The sequence below is a fragment of the Euwallacea similis genome, chromosome 7 (genome assembly GCF_039881205.1).
Source record: "Euwallacea similis isolate ESF13 chromosome 7, ESF131.1, whole genome shotgun sequence".
NCBI classification, from domain to species: domain Eukaryota; kingdom Metazoa; phylum Arthropoda; class Insecta; order Coleoptera; family Curculionidae; genus Euwallacea; species Euwallacea similis.
Window position 1 is genome coordinate 4,096,386 of NC_089615.1, and position 25,332 is coordinate 4,121,717.

Consider the following 25,332-nt stretch of genomic DNA (forward strand, 5'->3'; position numbering starts at 1 on the left):
TCTAATGAGTTATGCAAAATGCATATTCACCATCAAGTCCAGAAGTGATTATAATAGTTTAAAAAAAATAAAATGCTAATATATGAGAGGTTATTCTCTAATGGAGCTCAATTACTGGGTATCCGTCCTCTTATCAAGTCCCCAAAAAATATTATTTCTTATCAATTAAGTTTTTCTAACACTTCTAATAGGGTAGAATTTTTCAGTAGTTTCTGATAACTTTAAGAGTGAGTATCGGTTTTTGCTGCTTTTTGAGCAGTAAATTTTAGTAGCTATTTGTGGGAAGATTGACTTATATATGTAAGGTATAATGTTTATATGCTAATCATCTTTAGTCAAAAAAAGGCAGAGTTATAATACAATTACATAAGAACTTATAATGTGTCATTCAAGTAATTGCCTTCACCTTCTTGTGAAGAAAATCCTTTTATTCCTGTATATCATTTTGAAGATATTGTTAAAAAATTAATATCTAGGTTTTCATGTGTTAACGGTGATTGATAGTAATTAACGAAAGATAGTAAATACATTCACAAAAGAATTTTTGATTCATACAACTTAGTTACCATAAAACTCACATTGACCATCAGATCCAGTAGGTTGTTTTTTACGCAATTTATCTTTATTTTTAAAGTTTCTTTTCTTACTTAATGAAGTTTAAAGCCTTTGTATACATTTTATTGAAACGTTGATTACTCAGCATTTCCAGTTTTTTAACCTGGCAGATAAACATTATTCAATCTTCCTTAAAATATAGGTCACAATAAGCCATTCATAAATAGATAATGTGATTGACAAATTCAAGTTTTTGCGTCATAATCGATTTGAAGCCCTGTTCAGTCAAAAACGATTAAGTTCGTAACAAAATCATTAAAAATGTGTCATTGTTATCTATAAAAAACACACCAGTTACTTTATAATTAAGTAATTTCCAAAAACTCAAATCCTTCAATCGGTAATTGCAATCAGTGCGGCCCTCATCCAGATGCATCTGAAGATTAAAATTCTTTCAAAATCCACCTTGAAGCAACTATAAGTACGTACCCCTGAGAGACATACCTACTTGAGAAACAGGCCGATCTCGAGAATAATCCGGGATTTGCTGACTCGCAAGCGGGTCAAGAGACACTTTTAGACTGGTGTCAGAAGACTGAATCGCACTTAAATGTTACCTTTACATCCCCGTAGACTGCAAGGGATGAAATGAGGAGATAAATTTGTCCATGTTGGATGCTTTGTCGGCTGCCGCAAGAATGTAATTAAAACACAATACGTGTTCAAACAGGCCAGTGTCTAAACTGGTCAGCATCAGTGAAAACATAAATAATAGAAAGGAATATCAGAGTTTAGAGAATCATTTGTATCTACAAGTAAACTTTAGTTCCTCTTTCGTTGTGTATCCTATTCAAATGCAATTTGCATAATTTGAATCATTGAATTCGAACCTCTAACCCAAGGCTACTGATTAAGGATTAAACGATTAATTGCATTCGATTTAGTTGGATCCTTTGTCTTGTAATTAGTGTTCTCTGCTATCATTGGTAAGTTATGGAATAAAAGGACCTCATTTACTTCTAAATATTGTACATAGATATAACCTTAATAATGGGTGATTTTAATTTATTGGGAAAGTAAGTTTCACTTCCTAAAATCTAAATAAGTCTTAAAATCGATTCATTGAGTTAATTATTTTGAAGTTTTCTCTCAGGCTCCTTGACGAATTTAATTTAAGTACATACTTTTTCGAAAAAATCAATCTACTTCAGACTTTTAAGCATCGGAGTTTTTGTCTAAGGTCACTCAGAAACATGAAAGGAAATTTTGATAGATTTGGTAGGAGGATTGGGGACGTAATTACATGGAAATTTTTTCCCTGTCGAGATTGCTTTTTATGCAGATTTCTAATTATCAATATTTTTCTATTTTTACTTTGGAATTAGGCACTTAAGTCAATATACTTGTACGTGTCAATTTTTTTTCTAGTAGTTGCTGTATATTAATGTGTAAATATTTGTCTGCCATCGATACAATTAACAGATAGTAGGAGGATTAATTGACAGGTATAAGTTGATGTGTATGCGATAATGTGAAGTGGCCTGTGATATGATATAAACATTTTGCATTTGATATACCGACACGTGATTATTATTATTCGTTCATAAATATCATGGGCGAGAACGACAGTATATATTCTATAATGCGATAAAAGCGTAATTAAAAAAAAATCGCATTTCGAAACTCTATTGAAGTCTTCGTGTGGACACCAACTCATATTTTTTATATTTCTTTGTAGTAATGGATATTTGCCATAAGTTCTTAAAATTACTAAAACTGGCGGAAAACACATACCTACTCTTTTTTCTGACGCTCCTTATACGAGTGTTTCTGATTGTACAGGGTAAGTTAGTAGATTGACTATATTAACTACCTTACAGTAGTTTTACATGCTGCATGCAAACTGTTCTGAAATAAACAGAGAAGAAAATTAAAAAATATTGCAAGGTATTGATTTCAAAAATTGGAATTTACCATCGCTCTGCTTTGTTAGTCTACCATGTTTAATTAGAAAGATTATTAGATAAGGAGAGCTACGAAAAAAATAGTCTTAGTTAAAATAAATATTCCTCACTTTTCGTTTACAATTCATATCGCTTTAGTGAACGGCTTATTAAACTAAATCAATTAACAATTTAAGCACAATAAATTAAGTATAAATTAAAACCACCAAATTGCCCAACGATAGTATTATTGCGAGTATTCACAGGTGAATTTTGAGGTGCCAGTAAACTGGGGCTACTAAACTATCTCTCTGTAAGCCTTGTTTTAAGCAGGGATTAGCCATGCCTGATTTATTAGGGCCAGTGCCGCTCTAATTACTTACCCCAATATTTATATACATGTATACACAGGGTGTAACATATTATCATAGAGATATTTGAGAACGCGGTAATACATTGCAAAATAATTTTAAAATACTAATAGATCCATGGTCAAAAACGCGTTATTTTCCACATAATAATTCCACACAAAATTTCATATTTTGCATTTTTAGTTTTTATAATTTTGTTTGCATTGAAATTTATTTTTATTTTCAGAAATTTGATTAAATGTTATGAATTGCTTCAGATAGTTGAGAACTGAGCCGGATAATTATCAACGTTCATGGATATATTATATTCATGGATCCAAAACCATGATCTTAAAACTAAGGAACATCCTCCACAACTGGAGGTAAGTCGTTTTTTAAGAAGCTTCTTACCTGCTTTTTAACGGTTCCCCAATAAATTTTAACGGAAATTTAACTCGTTTCAAAAGCCTCCTACCACACATTTAACTGAAAATTCACGTTGAAAGTCTTGTTCTCTCATTAAATGAGGATTTTTTATGTTTTAAGAATAACATTTTTCACTCCTCACTCACAACATTAATCGAATATATAACAACAGGCTAAGTTACCGCTATTTCTTGGATTTTCTAATCTCTTTCACAGCATACAACTTTGCGATTATCCACTTCCTTAAAGCAATTTAGTTTGTCTCTTAAACTTAAATATCATTGCTTATTATGATGTAGAGCAATATTTATTCCGACATTCATTAGTTTATAGTAAAAAGTTAACGCTTGAGTTACATTTCATACATTTAAATTGTAAATAATGTAATATCAACGATCTTTTATTTAAACTTAAATCAAAACAAATATTTTGAGGTTATAACGGAAGGAATGAAAGAGACATTTGAGACAAGGTACCTAATATTATCATCCTGTCTCTTTCTGAGTCATATAACTTGTAAATTCGAGACAAAGATAGATATACGGGTTGAATTGTTTGGCTCTGACGTTCGAAGGCAAACAACCAATCGTAGGATTTATGTTACCTATACGCCATCCTTATCTGTCATGCGTCAGGACATTTTGGTACTCTCTTTTACCTAGGTGAAACATTGACCCACTCTCTGCAGAGCTATCGCTTTCTTAAATAGACTATCCCCTTTAACTTGCGGTAAAACACTTCACAGTGGAATATGTGGAATTCGGATATATCCGGTTCTTGGAAGCGCCATCGTTTTTTGCCCTTGCATTGTCGATTTGTATTCACCTTGACTGACCTTCTCGGTAGAATGTAGAAGGAATGTGGGCATTTCAATATTAAGAAACTCTTTTTATTTTCAGGTAAATTTTGTTTAACTTTTTAACTTGAAATAAAAATAAATCTATAGAAAAAAAATTGTAAAAACTGTAGAAAATTTCCTTCATCTACAAAGATGTAGGAGTCCACTCTTTAACTCATAAACTAAAGGGCTCTGAAATATTTTAGGACTGTTATGAATGATAATTTCAAGAAATTTGATTAAACGTTAGGATTTCATAAATTTAACTTAAGGTGTATGTGATAAAAACGCGAAACATGAAAAAAAATGTGAATTTTTGCCACTCTGTATCTCAAAAATGATGCATTTTTGACTATGGTCTTATTAACATTTTTTTCTTATCTTTCCAAAGTATTATCGACTCCTGAAATATCTCCACGATGATCCACCCTGTATAAGGAATATACTGCGGTGTATTTTGGCGTTTTTTTCAATATACAGAGTGTTATTTCAGTACGTGGTTCAACTTCAAGGGGTGATTCTTTGAGTGATTTTAAGACAAGTTCATATAAACATAAATCCGGTAATGTTTCATTTTCAAGATATAAGTTGTGAAATTTTTTTAAAAGATCGTGTTTATTTAGTTAAAATCTTAATAATGCTTTAGCCAATTTTGTTGAAATTTGGCATTTACTTATTGTTAAGTGTTTTTTTACTTAAAAAAATTGCTTACCATTTGTTTAAGTGTAGTTTTAATAAAACGTTTTTCTTGTAAACCAAAAGCCAAAAGTAAAAAGAGACAAATGATTTCTAGCTTAAAAGATTCTTTTGTACTACATTAAACGCTGTCACCAATTTTCAACGTAATATTAGTTTGCGTCTTCTTGTTATTTAGAAGTTTCTTTTTTTATATGTAACGATAAAAAAAGTTCCACACCATATATCTTTTGAACACGAAATATGTATGCATTACCAGACTTATTTATATATAAACTTTTCATCTTAGAAACACTCAAAAAATCACCTCTTAAAATTGGCCACGTACTTAAATAACACCCTATATACTACTACTAATTGACCATTTAGTTTCTGCTCTTACGGCAAAAGCACTTACAGCTATAAAAAAATTTTACACTTGAAAATGATCCAATAGAAGAATGACTGAAGGGCAAGGGAAGCGAAATTGTCTTGTTTGTCTTGTAAAACAAAGAGTTCAGAATAGTCCAGTTGTGACGATTATCTTTCCATTTTGCCTGAATTTGTAGCAGCCTTTTAGTTATTCTTGTCATGTGGGTGCGTTCGTATAGTAATTGGTTGGATGAGTTATGTAGCGGGTTGTGGGAGTTCCTTATCTTCGTAATCACTCTTAGTGCAATCTATTCCGTTGTTTACTTTTTTCCGTTGCATTTGTCTTCGGTATGTGTTCGTAATCTACTTATAATCCATAAATGATATATATTTTTATTTAAATTTTTGTACTGATTCCTTTATATTTATACGTTAGCATTCGATATTCTAAGTGCTTAGATGTTTATCTTCATATTATAACGAAAATTGAGTTTGCTGCTAATTAATAATAAAGTTGGAAACTAACTAAAAACAGCTCGTTCATACTTTGATTAAACCTCACAAATTAGGATACGTATTTTTCACTCATTCCTCTCCTGGAACGCATATGTATACTTGTTTACTGAAAATTCTGCACTAACTTCCGATGCAAGGAAACTTTGCTAATTGTTGACAAACAGTTCTGATGCACATATTGATTGCACATCAGCTGACCTGCAGCCTCCGCCACAACAAGAACTTACTATACCACTCATTTTGAGCGGTCCTCCTTCTCCTCCTCCCACGTGACTCCGATCCTGCCGTTTTGCGTAGTCCTGAGCCAGCAGGAGCACCCATATTCCTTGCAGTGCGAGGCAAACTTTTGCCAGTCGCGGGATTACGCTTCCTCTTTCCGTTTAACGACGCGAAAGCGCGTTTTGTTTTTCGCCAAACTCTTTAAAATATATAATAATGTGATTTGTTCTTGCTCAATAAAGTGATACTGAAGAAAATAACAATAATAAGTATACATAGAAGTTTTATTCAAATTTATATATAATTTTTGTTTGGGCGCTTAAACGGTGTTGTTAGATTTTTAGGTGCTAATTGAGTGAAGTGTGTTACATACTGCCAGGTGGGGGACGTGTTGTATTAATATGAAAAAATAATAAACTAGTGTGTAGTGGCATAGTAATGATACCAAGACTTGCGCAACATGGTCTATTTTAACATTGAAATATTGACTCTTATGTTGAGCCATCATCTGGTTGCAACTTTCAAGGTACATGATAAATTACTTGTATGATGTGGAATCTCGTTTGGGGCACTGTCACATTTTCGTTAAAAAAAATCCAGAACGTATCATGAAAATTAAGGTCTGGATAGTCTGGTTCCCTAATACGGCCCACATGTTAGTTTTTTAAGTAAAGGCGCTGCTTGACTGCTTAAACAAACATTCTTGGATCCATTAGATGAGGATTTCTTTTTTATAAGTTGTGCGCTTTACTTCTCCAAATATAATTTATTCCTTATTTGCAACATATACCACTAAATTAAATATTACAGTTTTTAAAAAATTCTGGAACACTACGTTACATCATTTTATCTTTGCTTTTATTACGAGCAAATTTTTCAAAATGAAGAAAACCTTCAAAAATTCCTTTACCATAAAATTTTAGTTCATCTACATATAACATGCTGCATTTTCACAAAATTGCTCCATGATTTTCTTCAGGCTCACATTTTTCCATATCGAATATTCCGTATTGCATCGATAACACAATGTGGAAAGCTACATATTATCTGGTATATTCACTGGGGAGCATTAGATAACTTTACTTACCAAAATTTACCTATAAAATGGAAAATAGTAAATTCAGCTTGAGCATTAAAATTCGAAATTCCCAAAGCTGGTAAGCACCCGCTATGGTTAAGGGATTAATAAAATTTGGTCTGGCGAATGTTAAGCGTTGATATTGAGAGGGATCAGAAACCAGAAGGCTCGTTGGGGAAATAGTTTGGATTTAGAGCAGATGATTAAAAAACATATTAATTAAATTTCTGACAATTTAATTAAATCCTCAAGTATTGAAAGCGAATTGAGATGCCTTCATGTACACGAAAAACAATTTTCGTGTAAATGCAGGATGCAGGAATTTGTAAAAAAAGAAGGAAATGCAAATTTGCTTTTTTTCTATAGATCTTGTATTTTCGATTTCTCTACAGAAAGGAATCGTTAATTCTTCGTTAAAACTATAATTATCTTGGATTATAGAGGAAGTCAAATTTACTTAATAGTCATTGGGAATGTTGCCGACAGACGCAGAAATTAATTTGTCAAAAATCGGAAATCTAAGTTTGGTCATTTTTATGTAGATATCCTACCTTTAGTTGCTCTTCTAGAATGGAGTTAAAAATATTGAAAAACTTTTCTCTTTGATAGATCCAGCGCATTCCCTTCCAGAATCTTAGCAATATCAAAGATTAAAGAGGGAGTTTAGGACTTCAAAATAGCATAAAATTTGATGGAAAAACTTATCTAAAAATAATGAAATAATTTTATCAAAAATTACAATTGCAGTTGCCTCTTCTTTTTTTCGCCTATTTCGTTCTAGAAAGTTAGCATTTTCAGCTATGTATTATAGATAGATTTGAGCAACAAAATTACCTAAAAGTCTTCGCAAAAAGTGACCAAAGTCAAGAAGTATACGATTTTACTTTTTTACACTATTTTGCTCCATGTGCATACATACAAAATATATTGATAACTAATGTACTTCTAAAATGACGTCGTAAGTTTTAGAACTTAATCCATGTGATGTATAAGCAAAAATTTAATATGTGCTAATTATGAATTAAAATATGAAAAATTCATCAAAACATTTGAAAAGTTATATGTATTTCAAAAGGACTACCAAATTCAATTACAAAATACCGATGGTTCAGATATAAAACTATGTCCTGTACTATTAATTTTATTTAAAATAGAATGCAATTTACGATTAGCGCAATCGTGAACAAACGAAAAAGCACCATTTTTAATAATTCCGACACAATTTCGGTAAAATATAAAAGTGCATACACGTGGGAATTTGCCTTTTGCTTCACAGCAACTTTGTGCTTTGACATTAATAAATGTGCACATCAAACGCTCTAATGTAATTGGGAAAGTTTGAAATTATATTAGAAACATAGCAATTTTCCTTCTTTTAAGAGCTGGAGATTCGAATTTTAAGCAGATATAAGTTGATGACTGTTTATATAACTACAGAAGTGTCTTATGTAGGCTCCCTAGTTGATAATTGAAAACCACTTTAGTCTATGTTTTGATATATTGCTTGTTTATCTTTAAATTTAGCAAAGAAAAAAACTAATCAGATGCGAATTTTCCAACAAAACCGTTTTTATGGATAACATAAAATATACTCTGTGCTAGTATTATTATGCGGGGAAAATGGTATCTATAGGAGCTTACTATTAAGCCCCATTTATTCTCATTTAGCATTTATTTGCTTCAGGAAAACGTTGTATTTATTGAAGTGAATCCATTTCGTTTTCCACAGATATTATACTCATTTCATCAGAAAACCTCTTAAAATGAAATTCCAAACCTGTTTATTTTCATGTAAATTGCAAGGCTCAAAAACAATATTTTCGGAAATAGCATCGTTTCGATTGGTTGATTTTTTTGCTCTTCTGTATGCGAAATTGGCAGCTATTGTAAAATTAATGTTCGGAAAATGTAATAATAGACAAAAACAAACAAAGCTTTAATACTATGTTAAAATGAATGTGCAATTAAAAAGTTGGTTAAATCAAATCCATCAATATCGATGGAACTGACATATTATGAAGCGTGAAAACAGGCAGATTTAATTCATTAATTTTGAATATTCATGGACCAATTGAAGCCAACCTTTCTGATTTTCATGTTATTAATAATTAAATACAATGAGCCATCCAACGACTTTAAATAAACCAAAACACATTCCAAATCATACACACACCTTTGGTCCTCCAGTATCGCATAAAGCCCTGATTTCATTTCCATTAATCCAAACACTCATTTGGAAAGTTATTTGGAAATCTTTTTACTTGAAGAAAAATCATGTGAGCTTCACGAATGTAAAAGTTATCAATGGCGACTGGATTCCTAAATTACAAAAGAAATTGATATTTTGTTTGGAATATGGATAGCACGTGTCTTTGATAAAAAGTCTTGTGTATTTTCCAATTTATTTTTGGGGAATATCGTTGAATTGATGGAAAAATGTTGCAGAGATTTTGATAACTGAAAATGTTAGGGTTATTGTGATGATGCACATATACAGGATGTGTGCTGGTATCATTTCTATTTTAGATAAAATCTTTTTTAATGTAGAAAATTCTTTTAATAATTTTCTTTACATTACAACAATTTTTTTCTAATAATCAAGAACATTTTCTCTTGCATTGGCTGCATTTTGAACTCTTAATTTTTTAGTATAATTAACTATCTAATATCGATATTACAGGTGGAAGAAAGCTACTGGTAACATTCGAATCTAGAAAAGTAAGGTAGAAATGTAGGAAAGTGTTTTATTTTTCCTTACCTTTGTGCCTTCATTTTTAGTGTAAATATAAGAAATCTTCTCTTCTCCATTTTCCCACATTCTGATTTTCATTTTTCGTGAGAAAAAAGTTTATAGGACTGGTAACATTCACCCCTTCGAAAAACTAAACCGGAAATGAGAAGGCATTCCTTCTTCTGTTTGTTGTACTTACTAGTATTAATTTCGTAGCAGATGCAAAACAAACTGCCTCTCCTCCAAGTCCTTACGATCTAATTTCAATTTTTCACGAAGAAGAAAACTGTTGGTTCGACAACATTCCAATCTTAGAGAAATCAAATGAAGATTGTTCTACTTACAAATATTCTGTTATCTCCACGTCCTCACTCTTAACATTGACAACATCATTCACTTTATATAATAAGAAATATGATAAGCTTAACCAGCTAGATGGTTTTTGGGGCAGAACAATTGCTTTAAGCTAGCCAAATTGTCTCTAACTTCAATGAATATAATTTTCTATACATGTATGAGATTGGAAAATATAGCAATTTCTTCAGGAAACTTATCCAACTATTGTCATTCCTAAGCCAAATTTTCTGGCAACGTTAACTCTGTCCCTAATGCTGTGCTACCTAGAAAATATGGCAATTTATTTTCACTAATGAGTCATTTTATTAGATACGTTTCGAAACATTACACGTGGATGGTGTTGAATTATTTATAGTAGTTATTGTATTCGTTTTAATAGCTTTCAGATGTCTTCTATATGAGATCTATTACAGATATACAATTTTGTGTGTTTTAAACCAACTGCGCTTCAAATCGGCGACCTTCGTTTATGCATTTTTCTTCGTAAGTTTCTAAGTTCAGAAACGCATATTCGATGAATTAAAGATTAGTGGCGATGAACAAAAAGCGAATCAGGGTTGAATGAGAACTGCATAAGCTGTATAGTCTTGAATATGCATGCAAAAGTATAAAGCTAGTGAAATAAATTTCGAAAAGTACGAGAGGAGTAGGTGGAAGAAACTTGAAGAAACGTTTCTACACAAAAAAATTATTTCGATTAAAGAAAAAGGTCACTTTACACTTTTTTTTTAACCTGAACTAACATATTTTCCTCACTTTTCTTCATTTAATTTCTTTATGATGGTATATTACCAACAACTTTATTCCAACTATCAATTCGCCATTACATAGCGGGGATGCGGATAAGGAACTTTTGTTGCTTAAAAAAAAAATAAAAATTTTCAAGTTTCATTATTTTTGCAACTAAAGTATTGTTGTATATGAGATGCGAAACATGAGCAATTGTTACTTTTGTTTTTATATTTTTGTGATCATATTCGGCATTTGTTTATTTTGACCCCAGACGAGGGTCCAATAGAATTTTGCTTAAACTTTCGTTTTTTCAGTTAGCAAAGCGTTCCTTTGATTATTCCGCTTAATTCATTCCTTACGAAAGATTTAAATTAGATAGTGGCGAATTGAAGAGAAGAATTTCATACACTCCTCACACATTTACATTATTTGAAACTTGTGCGAACACTGTGGAAGATGCTGTAGCTTTCCATCACTTTAAGATTATATTTTGTTGTATCTTCAGCAAATAAACCGATATTTATTGACGACCTGAATTAAAAATTAGCAATCCAATGGCTACAACTTATGTACTCAAGAATTATAGGTAAACATGGCATGTGTCACGAATAGTGATCCGGTCTGACTGTTTCCAGTCATGTTTGTTCAGCTTATGTAAACCCGTCCGGTCAAGTTTGTCCAGGAATTCAATATGCTCCAATCAACATAGAGCTTGCGTCCTATTCACAGCCACAAGTTGAAAGCCACTTCTCTTGTTTATTTTTCGCAAATCCTCTTGTATTAATTTAGTTCAGTCAATGTTCCAAAATAATGCAAATTTGGCATTTGTTGAGGAAACTCCATTAAACTTCCAGATGTTTGGTGTTCTCCATTCTCGGAAATCGAGTCCATCCTGCGGAAAATTTCATCCCCATATATTCTAAAATTCGTAATATTATTACTTGCTTCTATCTAGGTTAATGGGTTGCCATAAAATTTTATTTTCTCATTTTGCTTTCTGGCTGCAAATGGGTTTTAAATAAAGGAGGAGCTATATAGACATTTGGAGGCTACTTCTCATAGTTCAATAGCGAGATTATCCTCTATTACTCCCTACTTGAATTCATCATTAATTCACATCCAATTACTTTACTGCTCGATTTGATGAGGCTCGATACCAAAATATATTTTTAAAATTAATTGCGTCTTTTTCAATTATTGACTTTTCAATATCGAACATCTGCTTTTCGCATCCGAAAATAATCACCAGCGGCATAATTCCCATATGAATATCTTTCTCCCCCTCATCAGCGTAGTATTTTCATGTTAAATCACCTCTCTGTGCAGCTTTTGAATACCTAATGTTCGCCTGGAAAACAGTAACACGCAAACAATAACAGCATTAAGCATTTCCGCATATGGAAATTTTAATTTTGCTGAATAATTTTTAACTGCTCAATTTAGGCAACAGTAAAAACTATTATGTAGGTCGCTCTGCAGGAAACAAAGCTCGCTTCCCATTATGTAGATTATGGCAGGTCAGCTCTAACATTGCACAGGGCATTGATGTACTTAAAACTCAAGTGGCGCTCCTGCTCTTGTTACAATATGTTAAAGTAACGATTTTATTAGGACTGAATGAGGGTAATAAACGGCAGTATAGATATGATATAATACAAGGTTTATTAATGTCCGGAAGTGAAAATTTACTATGTGTCTCGCAATTTTAGTGTGACATGGAAGCACTACTACTATAGAGTAGTAAATTGTGCTATTTGTCCAGGATTGGTTAAGGAGGCTAGGGAAAATACTCATAAGCATCGGGTAATAATTTTTGTCTCCTACATTTTGGAAATTCCGTTCAACAACACCCTATTCTAAATCCTCTTACGGCATTATGTGCGTAAAAGTTTTATGTTTTTTAATGTTTTATATCCTTCTATTTCTTGCTGCAACATGGCGTAAAACGCCCCTCTTTTCAGGGAATTTAAATGCATGCCAGACCACAGTATACGTCATACCGTCAACATTTGATTAAGGTTAGTTTCATTGTCTTTAGAGTCGAATTGTTAATGGACTCCATAGAAACAAAAAACTTCATCAATCCCCCAGCTCTATTTCAACATTTCTTCTCGTATGTTAATGCTCCTTCATTCATATCACAAACACAGACCAGAGCGAGGGACGCAGTTTTTCTGAGAAGATGATGCCTATTATATGCGAGTACGATATTATATTTTGTCCATCTCTAAACGTCCTTACTTTTTACGAATTAGCTTAAAATCTCCCTTAAATAATTCTGTTAGAAGAAACCATTTCTGTTTACCTTTTACCGTCAAATCTCAATATCAAACAGGCCATAAGAAAATCAGCTTTTCTTGATTTTCCAAGAACTTTCTCCTGTCTTGGCTTACTTCTAGGGCTTATTTGATTTACAATCAAGTCATTTTGAGTAGAACCGATTTATTTTATTATTTCACCACAGAATTTATAATATTTTGATGTTTCTCGATTACTGTAGTGTCATCGCAACGCCACGTTAAAAATTCAAATTCAAGGCTTATCTGCGATAATTTTATTTTCTCAATTTGCTTTCTGGGTGCAAATGAAGATTTCATAAAACCAATTATTATTACTTACAAATCCGAATATTTGTTTCGACCCATAACATTCGTGAACGCATCGAATTTAGTTTCATTATGTCCAGATATGTTTATATTGTATCTGTCACGATGGCAAGATAAAATTAAATTTCTCTTCCATTTTCTATTTTTAAAATAGTCGTTAGGTGTCACGATTAAACTAAATAAACAAACGTTTTACATTATTTATTAATGAATTTCAAAATGTCTATGCGTGAAGCAAACACGCTCGGGTTGTCCCTAGTAAATTATTATTCATTTATGTAGTAAAATTTTTATTAATTGAAGCGCTTTAGTATCTGTTTTAATATCAATTTAAAGGATTCTCTTTTCCGTATTTGGCTGTTCAAAAATAAGATAGCAGCGCCAATGGAGTTAGCTGTTTTTGAACGGATAGACTTTAATGTTAAACAGGATGTAAATTTTTTAAAAGAACTAGAATTTTTATAATATTTTTGGGGTGTTTCAGTTTTTTATTTTTAGTTGACAATTGAAACATCTATACCTATGGAATTAATTTTATTTTAAAGCTCTAATTTTAAGCTACTGAACCTAGAAATAGCAAGGTCCCTGCAAGTGTTATGCATCAAAATGTTTTCATTGAGGAGCCAAAAGATTGTTTTAGATTTCAGTGTGCTGATTTCCCTATATTTTCGTTATAAGTCAATTTATCGTATTTTCATGTTCTAAAATTATAAGCAAAAAATATACAATTTTTTAAAAATAATAATAGTTTATTAAGAGGAAAATTTCATTATTTTCCCATAGAACACAGAGGGGCGCGAGGTTCGAATTTACAGATAACTTTTATTATATATCCAAAAGATTTTATGACATAGAATTCAACAGGATCTCTTATTAGCTTTTACCATTTTTCACCCCCCTTTTTCAAGTCGTTCACTTGGAAAAATCCACGTGATACACCACTGATTTTTTTCACATATTAAGAAGACTGCTTTGTTAATAAGTAGTAGGTATTGATAAATTCGCGATTTTATCTAAACTGAAGGTCGCAACACACTCAATTCTCAACTATAAATGTCACAATTCAACTCATAATCAATTCTGTTAGCATATTAATAGACCCCCTAAAGCTCTCCATCAACGTTTTATATTCCTGATATACTACCCCCATTCGATTAGGGAGGTTTGATTATAAATTCCCCACTGAACGATTATCGACGATTCGTTGTGCGTATTAGTTGAATTTGAGGATTGATTATCTATCCAATCAATGTTGCAAATAGTAGGAAATACGCATTTTGGCTTTGGAGTTATGGCTGAGTTATGATTAATCTTCAAATTACCAAAATCCTATCCAACAATGATTTTTGGTTCAAATTTGGGCTCCAAAATTGGTATTCAAGTTAATTCCTAAAGGAAATCATTTCTTTGTGTGACATAGGTAAAAATATATCGCACCTGAATGAAGGATTGTTGCTCAGGAGGATATAAAATTGTGAACTTATTGCCATGCAGTTTGAGAAATTGATTTCATTTTGAATTCAAGACGAGAATTCTATTACCTTCCCTGCAGTAAGCAGTTCTTATATTCCTGCCTGCATTGGGAGGGAATAAATTCGATCATTCGGATATGTCCCAATACGTCGATTTTGACATTGTAGTCGTAAATATGCGTTGAAATTAAATTTTGGTATCATGTTTTTAGAAACATTGAAGTCTCGCCTAACCATTTCTTTCGAGTAGGATATGATGACACGGGAATTGTGGATCCATTTGAAATTGACTTAATAAGGAGTGAAGTATGGAATAAATTTTTAACCAGATTTCACATTATCCAATTTTTGTCCAATTTTTTGTTCAATATCTCGCAAAACTTTACCAATTCGATATTTTCTTCATTGCAATTATACGGGGTGTTCCTAAATATCATGTACATATGGAAGGAGGTAATTTTTTAGCTTATTTTATGACTAAAAGTTTATATAAATATAGGTCAGCAAATACCTCATTACCTATCTACAAAGTTTTCAAATTTCAGAAAATTTTCAATTTTTTCTTTGAAACTCCTGCAGTTTTTGAGATATTTAGTTAAAATTTGGAAGACAGTTTACGCTGTAAGATTTACATTATTGGAAGAGTCAAATGATATTGATAAACTACAGGTTGATATATTTTCAAGAGTCATGTCCCCTTTTCCTCTTCTAAACTTTTTTGCGGTGCACAGCTGGTAGATTCTAAAATACAACATGACTCTTTTTATTTCGTTTATAAACTTTTTGATCTCTTGCAGTTTTTTCGTATTTGTGTCGGTTATCAAGAAAGAAAAATAATTAGACGATTTTCTGTAATTCGCCAGATGAAATTAAAACTTATGGTTAAGCAATTATTTATTATAGGTAACCCTCTATTTTTAAGAATGTTGAGAATTTATTTGGAACTACCTGTTAAAAATTAAAGCCAGGACAACCTCTGATCATAGTAACCTAAATAATAACAACGTTAACAAGAAAACTACGTTACAGCCTCTGTTGAAAGTGACCTTCTCCAACCCTTACACATGCGTCCGTTCTCTTATTGATGCTCGTACTCTTTTAAATACCGTCGGAGTATTTCTTACGATTTCAAACGCATCTAATATTCGATTTCGTAACTCATCAACGGTATTCACTTTTTATTTTTTTTATTCGAACACCCTGTGGACAAGTAACGAGGCGTTTGCGGACCTATGTTTATATGAACTTTTAGTTCCACTACCAAATTACCTAAAAAATTACCCCCTTCCTTATGTATATGATATTTAGGAACACCCTGTATAGAGCAAATTTTTCTATTTTGTTTTACCATCTGTCCATTGTTATTAACATACATTGATTTTTTTTAATGAAAATTTAATCCAAAATTCAAGGCACGTTAAAATTAAGTTTATGGAGAGTTGAATCCCTGAGGGTACGTGTGGATGGCACGAGAATCACGGCGAAATGAAAATAACACCGTAGAGGGGAATAACCGTATTGTCTGTGCTACTACTTACGAATGGTGCACATTAAATGGATATTAATATCTGAGCATATTTTGCAATTTTTCAAAATTTCAAACTAATTTTATAAATTTCGCCAATTCCAGAAATTGAAATGATGCAAATTTGCAAGTAAGAAACCTTTCCCATGTGAAAAAGATGCGAACTACTTCGGTTTAATATAGATTTTTTATATCACATTAATGTTTAAAAAATATCTTAATTTATAACAAAAATATCCATTCGATATCTCTGCTTTTGCGACTGGTAACCTTTAGCTCTGCCCTAATAAACTGCAGTTAACTGAAATGAAATCAGTAACCCTGCATTGCAGCTTTCTGTAAATCCTCGCAACTTTCTCATATTTATTAAAAATACGAAGAGAGTGGCGCTAGAAAAGTGGTTTTAACAGTCTTTTTTTAATAAGAAACGAAAAATTTAACACGTGCCGCCCTTCTAAAGATAATTGGGTGTCTCCGGAGCTAAATAAAATTTCATTTTCAAAGAGCTTTAGCCCGAAAGCCTCGGGATCTTAAATGGTAATTTTTCCGAAGCTAAAATGTATTCTTTCCAGCTTTAAAGTCAGTTTTAGTTTAAATTTCAAATAAAATTATAATAGCCAATTTAAACAATGTTTTAGGAAGCTTATGGTCATCAAAAGCTTAGCAATTTTCGCCCTCAAATGTTGATTTTTTTCCTCCACACTCGATTTGAATGGCTCATTAGATTGAAAACCTCAGTTCTGGATTAGTGAATAAACTGTCCCCTCCAAATCCTGTTTCAAGGAGTGAGAGAGAATCCGAAATGCCTTTTATAAAGAGTTATCGATAGTTCGCTTGAAGGCTTTGGTGTGGCCTAGAATCAAGCTCAGTTAAGGCTACATGGTAGAGGAAGCTGTAAAGTTTCAAAGTTAATATTTATTTTTGTGGGGCGGTTGAAAGCTTTGTAGCAAAATAAATATTTAAAAATCAGAGACATCACAATATGGCGTTTTATTGAGACAATCGATGATGATGTTTATAAGACCTATCTAATAGGGGATTAGGGAAATATGAAGCGATTTGTCCAATATTAGGCAGACTTCCGGTAATATAATTCTGTGTGAGTGATATCGTGATAGTAATGCAACTTATTTAATAAAATTATAATAGAATTGCTTTCGATTTATTAAGGTGCTGTGCAATCTATACATCGACAGATGTACGACAGAATCAGAGATCCCAATTTTTGAAACAATTTTATTGTAAAATTTAATGAAAGTTTAGTGCTATTCCAATTTACATTTTAATGGTCATAAGACCCCGTTTTGCAAGCAATTCCAACGTTAATCTTTGTTAATCTTTACCATTACTTAGTATCGTTTATATATACAAGGTTTGTTCAAAAAAAAGGTGACTTTTTATTTTAACCGAAAAATACTTATTTATTCATCAATATCTATTTTGTCCCCTTCAAAGTAATCCTCTTGAGATATAATATTTGTGCCAGTGCCTTTTCCAATCCTTGAAGCACTGCTGATATGTACTTTTTGGTATGGTTTTGAGCTGTTTCAGCGTTGCGGTCTTTATCTTCTCAATTGTGGTAAACCTCCGTCGTTTCATGGGTTTCTTCAGTTTTGGGAAGAGGAAAAAGTCGCAGGGGGCCAAGTCCGGTGAATACGGTGGCTGAGGCATGATTACGGTACATTTTTCGATAGCAAGAAATCGCTAAGCACACCAAAGCACGTCTTATCTTTATAGGTGTTAAAAACAAATTAAAAACGATAAATGGCTGATAATATCAACACATCCTAAAGACATGTGTATTAATCTAACAAAAACAAAAAATCGAAAATCGAATGTCTGTAGCACGCGAAATTGAAAAAGTCGCCTTTTTTGTGAACAAACCTCGTAGACACAAATGGAAATTGATTCGATGCAGTTTAGCTAAGCCACCATGTGCTAATGTCCTTATGGGATCAAATTGTTGTTAGAGAGAGATATAGGACGTAAAATATCATGGTGATATTTCTTCCAGCGATTTCGCCGCCATGGATTAGTGCCTAATTTGCCAGATACGGCGGACAAAACTGTAAAAAAAACTACATCCCCTAGAAAACTTTCTTAGGAAATCTAGATCTAAGAGAAACTCTTCTCACATCCATACTTTTTACTTGAATGTTTTCTACTAAAAAATCTAATTTTTAGCGTTATGCAACTTTTGCAGCAATTTCTTTCCGTTTTATAAATGCTTACAAAGTTTTTATTGCACATATCTATCACTAAAAAATTTCTGATCAATTCATGTCCCGCCCAGTTAGAAGACGACCATAATAATTGTAACCGGCTAACGTAACCGAAAATATCGGTGTTTAATCAAGGAACAATAATACCTTTGTAAATAGTCCAACCCACCTAAGATCGCGGTTATCAGAGCTAATGACAGTGAAAATGTGCCAAACGAGATTCCATACCGCCACACAAAAATAATAATTCAAAGCGACGATCCTACAGGAAAACCATTATTTTAGGATTCTCCTGGAGCCAAGATCCAGTGACAATTAATGCTGTGAAAATTTTGAGGAACAACGTGCTTGGACTAACGTAATCCCAGTCTCGTGAGAGTGTGTGGCCAGAGTTCGGACTTAAATAAAATATGAGGTGCTTGTGTGACATTGGGAAGGGAACTCGGCCATAGCCACAGTCAATCAAAACATGTTAATGTTCAGTGTGATTCGCGAATGATTAAATGCCACATGAAACAAGAGACGTTGGCCCTACATGATCCCTTTCTAACCGCCACCCTGGCCTCGGACGGTGGCCCCAAAAGACTGTCGTCTCATACCTCCTCCAAGTCTCCTCCAGCATCTCCTCCGCATTCTCCGCCATTAGCACCGAGGGGCTCTTTGTCACGAACCTCTCTGGGCAATTGCTCTAGCCCTTCGTTGCTTATGGCGGCAGTGGCGACCCCCACTGGAGGGCTTTCTGAGACGCGACCTCCTCCTCTACCTCGGACGTTCTCCACATCCATTTTGAGGATAAAGAATCGCAATAGTTTCTGGGATAAGCTCTGGAACGAGAGGAATGTCAGGAGATACGATGCGTAAGTTGAGTTTACTGTTATTGAGAAGTATGGACGAAACATTCACAACCCGAATTCGAGTCGGCCCGAACTTAACAAAATGTAGACCAGTCTTGACCCGGCCCATATCCGACAAGATACAAATCGTTTCGTGACAGTGTAAATTGGCCTCCTCTTGCCGAGCACATGACGGATGAGAGGAGGCAATTTTCTTGCATTCTCACAACTTATCGGTTGGCCGTTTATACGTGATGAAAGACGAAGAAATGAAGGTATCTTTATCGGCTATTCGGCAGCTTCAACATTGAAAACTTCTTGAGAATATCGGTACATTTTTAGCATATTTTTTCACAGACTGAGAGTGGAGCGAAGCGATCTAATGTACTTATGCATGGTAAAATAGGTATAGAATATGAAGATATTGGAGCATAAGACATGCACATTTCAAATCGCAAAAAATAGGAGAAACACTTGGTACCACTTTATCTCTATGTATGCCGAGTAAACTAAAAAACAGTAACTTTCTATGTCCGGTTTCACAATTTCCAGCTTTGTCGTCTAGTTCAAATTTTTTGAACGACAAAAATTTGGGATTAGAGCCTGATCAGATTGGCCTATCCAGATTCCTGAAGTTACTGACTAGTAACTGACTAGTTATTGACTAGTAACTGACAAGTAACTGATGGCTCATCTCTCGAGGTGATCTGCTCATGAGGCCACGCCGGGCCCGGGTGTACTCCGGGGCAGAGCCCATCTGTGCCGCATAAATTAGAGTCGTAATATTCGAAATCATCTGTAGTGATGAAATGAAAGTTCAGCTCGTTTGTCGGCTCTATATTAACAAGAGCCTGGCATTAATATAACGATCTAAAATGCAACCGTGCGCCATTATTCCTCGGCAGGAAGCAATTTCCTATTTACATGGAATTTCAACCAGGGGAAAACGATTTCGCAGCAGGACAAAACGCTCGCTGGATCGCTTTTCCGGGAAACTTTCCTGTGGGCTTCTTCTGCATGCCTGGTGAAGTGATGGTTTGAGGCTCGGATGCTCTTTAAAGGGTAGCATTTTTAAATTTGAAAAGCTGGGGAATCTGAAGACCTCGTAATGAAAAAAGGTCTATTTCTGGCAATAAGAGTGCTCTATTTATATGCTGAAATAAATTATCAGTCAGTTCTGTACTGTTCGTTTTAATGCTTAGTGGTGTTATACTAATGGGTGTAGGTGGTATTGGGAAAGGTATTTTCTATATTTAATTTTTGATATTCCCAACGGCATGTTCTGTTAATAAACAGCATGTTAAACCAGAGGCGTACTCGACCAGCAGCAAGAGGTGGTATAAAATGCGTGAAAAGCAAGCCTCGACACGGAAACTTAAAAAAATCCTCTTTAAATCTATTAAGCAACACAGGCGATTTCGCTATATCTGCTAATATATGCACTTATGTAAATGCATGTAAAAATTATAAGGGTATTTCAGAACTATGGGAACAAACTTCTAGGGATTGTTCAATGCAACAATAGAAGACATCTGAGTATAAGAACTAATGTCCGCAAATATCTCTCTTAGGCGTTACGGCCTTATGATGCTTTAAAATAGTTATGCGCAAAAATGTTTTTATCCAGTTGTAGTACGTTCCATTTTAATTTATTTATACAAAATAACACTACAGTAACTGTTCAAAATGTCGTCCTTGAACTTCATTGCACGTGTTTAAACGACGAACATACATGGTTTCTGCGGACTTGGCTAAAAATTTGATAATAGTTTTGAACGAATTAAAATCCTGCAGTAATGGTCTTGCTCTGTTTTCACTGGTGCTTCATAAACGAGAGACTTTACATGTCCCCACAGAAAAAATCTAACGGTAGTAGATCAGGTGACTTAGGAGGCAACGAAACTGGACCACCTTTGCCGATCCAATGTTATCCGAATTAACGAAGTTCAAGGGCGACATTTTGAGCAATGATTGTAATATTATTTTGTACAAACAAATTAAAATAAAACGTACTAAAACTCGATAAAACACATTTTTGCACATAACCGGCTTAAAGGATCGTAATGCCCCCTAGAGACACATTTGCAAACACGGGTTCTTATTCTCAGATGTCTTTTATTGTTACACTGAACAATTCCTAGAAGTTTGATCCTATAGTTCTGAAACATCCTGCATATATATCGGTATATCTGGTGATTTTTTTATTTTACATGTTCTTCTACTAGGTAAAAAAACTATAATTAAACTGACTTTTCGCCTCGCACATCTCTTGCAAGAATTTTCAACCATGGGCGCAAAACTAGCATTTTGTTTCCCCCTTGACATAAAAATAACTATCAAAACTCCAAATAATGCCCACGCTCCTAGTCTATCTAACTTTCTTCTAACTTGCGGTTATGTTTTATTATTTAACAGTCAGATCAATAATGGCTGAATACGGTGGTTAGACTAAATTGCATGCACCCACTACATGACGTCCTTCACAGCCAAATAAGCTCTAACATGCCTACGCTATACAGACAATAAACAGCTTATTATTAACCTTATAATAATTGAAGAGTCCTCTTCTATATCCTAAAAGACCTTTTGAGGATCTTCGTACCCATGACGACACGACAAAAGGTTCCGTGTTCAGTTTGACGAAAACGGCATTGCCAATTTGCGTACCATGATTCATATTTCATAAAAAAACATTTGTTCTTGAGTTGAAAGTTTCAATGATGTTGTATGAATATAAATGAATGGTTGCCAAACTTCTTATGAACCAGAGGGTGAAAAAAACTTCTTGATGAAGTTAAAAAAAAAACAAGAAATGTTGTTTGACTTTAATGAGCGAAATTCTCTAGAGTTTTGGGGGTCAACAGCTCTCGTCCGGAGCAACAACTACCCTCGCTTCTTGTTAATGAATGATGGCAGACACGAAAGAAAACTTATCTAATTTTTTTAACAATAACAACAGGCAATATGGCCTATACAACACAAACTAGAAACTAAAACGTAAATGGAGAAAACGGAAAACCGTGGGAGGCTTCAAATTGTCTAGTCGTGGAAAGTCTGATAATGACCATTAACGTTTGTGAGCGTTTGCTTTTAAGGCTGGTTTGTGATATAATTATTATTAGTTGGTAAATTCAGTTTTTGAGATAATGGACCGTAAACCGGTAAAGGTCAACCGTGGAGGATAGTGCATGGATAATTTAAATAAGGGCTTCAAGTCGAGAAAATTCAATGAATTTCGTTTCTTTTTTGAACATCTGGTTCTGAAAACCATTTATGAAATATGTGTGACCTAAGTTTTCATTCTAGTCTGGAACTTGTTAATTAAATGTTCAAGATATTAAAATCATCTGGTAGACCAACACAAAGAGTCACATTAGGAAGGGTTTTGAGAGGGAGTAAGATTATACTTTCCACGTTTATGTGATTAAAACCGGCTTAACCATTTATGTCTTTTTATAAAGTTTTTAGGAATTTTATGCCTTTTAAAATATGCTAGAATATAAATGAAAGTCAACTTAAACTGTGGAAGTAATTTTTATTTCCCTAATCCTGACAGAGCTGGGATGAATCCCAAGATCCCCTACAACTTCAGAAACGGGATTGGGCCAATGGCATGATTAGATTAATCTTTATATTTTAGGACTAGACCAGATTTCTTCAATTCTCCATGAGCAACTGCAATTCTCATACGTGATTTTTATTTGATTATTTTTGGAGAATTTCTGCGTTGCTCAGGCGTGCAAAGGCACGGAGAGGTCATTGAGGTCACAAAAGATAGAATCAAAGACATAGTTCAAGCGATTATGAGAGCTATACTTTTACAAAATTGGACTAGAGTAATCCCACCTAGGCAAGCTACAACAAATCAAATTCTTGAGTATGGATGTGTAGGAGTATGAAACACAGACTTGGCCACTCGTTTATGTTATGAGGTGACATAGATCAATGAAAAAAGGAGAAAGGTGCGCAGGTTATTTCACGGATATCATGGATTCTTGGCGATTTCAGGACTACTTGTATAAAATTTCAGATTGAGCTCTAATTCGTGATTAATGGCACAACGGTGTGCTCAAAGTATGAATATTTTAAATTTACAAATCTCTCAGATTTAAGCCTGGTCACTTGCTTGTTGGATGATATGGGCACATTTTTTGAAAGATTCAAAACTGGTTTTTTCAGATTTCAGATTTGAAATAAACACAATAAACCCAAAAATGCGAGTATTTTTGGTTGTTTAGAACTGAAATGAAATTTAATGAAACGTCACGCACCTGCGTAACTGAAGAATCACGAAAACAAAATTACTCAATATCCCTTTTTTTCGAACACAAAAAGAGAATGTAAAGGTGGCACTTTTTTAAAGAAACAGAAAAGCGGATAAAACGTCCGGTAAATGACTTAACAAGATTGGTGGCACGAAATACGTTGGGACAAAGTCCAGCTTCTAAAGCTGATGCTATCACCGAAGAACGAACCAAATTTATTTCCAACAAGTAGAACCAAAAAGTAGGAGCAGGGCCAAATACCTTTCAACCGTATTATTACTTTAGGGTATTTGGTTCTCAACATTCATCTGTGGGTCACAAACATCCACAGAGACGTATTGAGCAAAGGGCCGTGCAAAGCGAAGATCGTACGAATGTGGTACTCGACGGATCCTATTGCCAAGTATCAAACCAACGGATGCAAATTTAAACAGTGGTTTAAATTTACTAATTTTACAAAATTATGTAGATATAAACAGTTGAATTGAGTATATGCAATAATTTGAGGAAGAAACACGTTAGAGAGATGGAGGGAAGGTATATTTTTAGGTAATTTGCCAATAGAGAAGTAGAAATAAGTGGTGGTGAATTGTTGATAAGTTTCAAAAAACTAAACGTTTCTCACAGTCAAGCTTACAATAACAGATTTACGAGTCCAAAATAAAACATTTCAATAGCGAAAGTAAAGATGTAAAATTTATTATATCAAAATCTCATAAATGTTCCGTTCTTGGTCTTACCGTTATAAAGGAATTCCATTTGCTAACTGATAATGTAAACATGACAGTGGAAGACTGTGGCCTTCATAAAGTCGTTGAAAAATTAATATAAAAATGTCTTTAGTGGGATGAGTTGTATTTCAAGTAAACATTCTATCAAAATAAGTCAAGGGATAAAAAATAGGAATAGAAAAGCGAAATATAATTGGGAAAACAAATCATCTACCGCGCTGGATAATTACTCTCATTCTCATAAAAAAAACAACAAACATTAGAATATGTAATGACTCGAAACAATTCAATTTAGCAATTAAGCGGGTACATTTTCACAATCCAACATTGAATGATATTGTATCGAAGTTATCAAGGGCCAGCTATTTCAACATATTGGATTATATTAATAGATTTTGGATGATACAATTGGATAATGAAGGTAGAGGATTAATTTTTAAGCACTTTCCTTACCTATTCTGTTCAGCTGCAGAGATGTTTCAAAAAAATTTTGAAAAATTTTTTATTAAGGACATTTTATTTATCATAATCGACGTTTTATGCTGCGTGCATGGTTATTAGGGAAATGTATGTGCAGTCAATTATCAGATGTCCCTTTTTGTTTTGCTGCACGCTTAGTGAATATGTTTTTTTTTTAACTGATACCTAGATGCGTCCATCTATATCCATTTAAAAATGCAACTACACAATTCAGATTTATTTGCCAGTGCTTTTTTCGTCACCCATGGAATATAATCTAATTATTTTCGATGCGTAGAGTCACCTGCATGTGATAAAATTTTTCGACTCTAATCCCATTAACGCTAATGGCCGTTATACGGGTTCGTTTTTAAACAAATATTACGTTTTATGCATTTTTCCCCATTTTCAGCAAAATCATGTATAC

General features: G+C 33.5%; 1 protein-coding gene across 15 annotated transcripts in view; it reads left to right on the forward strand.

The window, feature by feature from the left end:
- dnc (phosphodiesterase dunce) overlaps positions 1–25,332 on the forward strand; it is a 338,757-nt gene that overhangs the window by 235,193 nt on the left and 78,232 nt on the right. Inside the window, exon 1 of one of the 15 annotated variants that reach the window (XM_066391534.1) lies at positions 18,844–19,474. The exons of the other annotated variants lie outside the window; for them this stretch is intronic. Coding sequence (XP_066247631.1) covers positions 19,113–19,474 — 362 coding nt within the window. The 5' untranslated portion in view covers positions 18,844–19,112. Of the gene's footprint in view, positions 1–18,843; positions 19,475–25,332 lie in introns of those variants that run through there. 15 annotated transcript variants of the gene reach the window in all.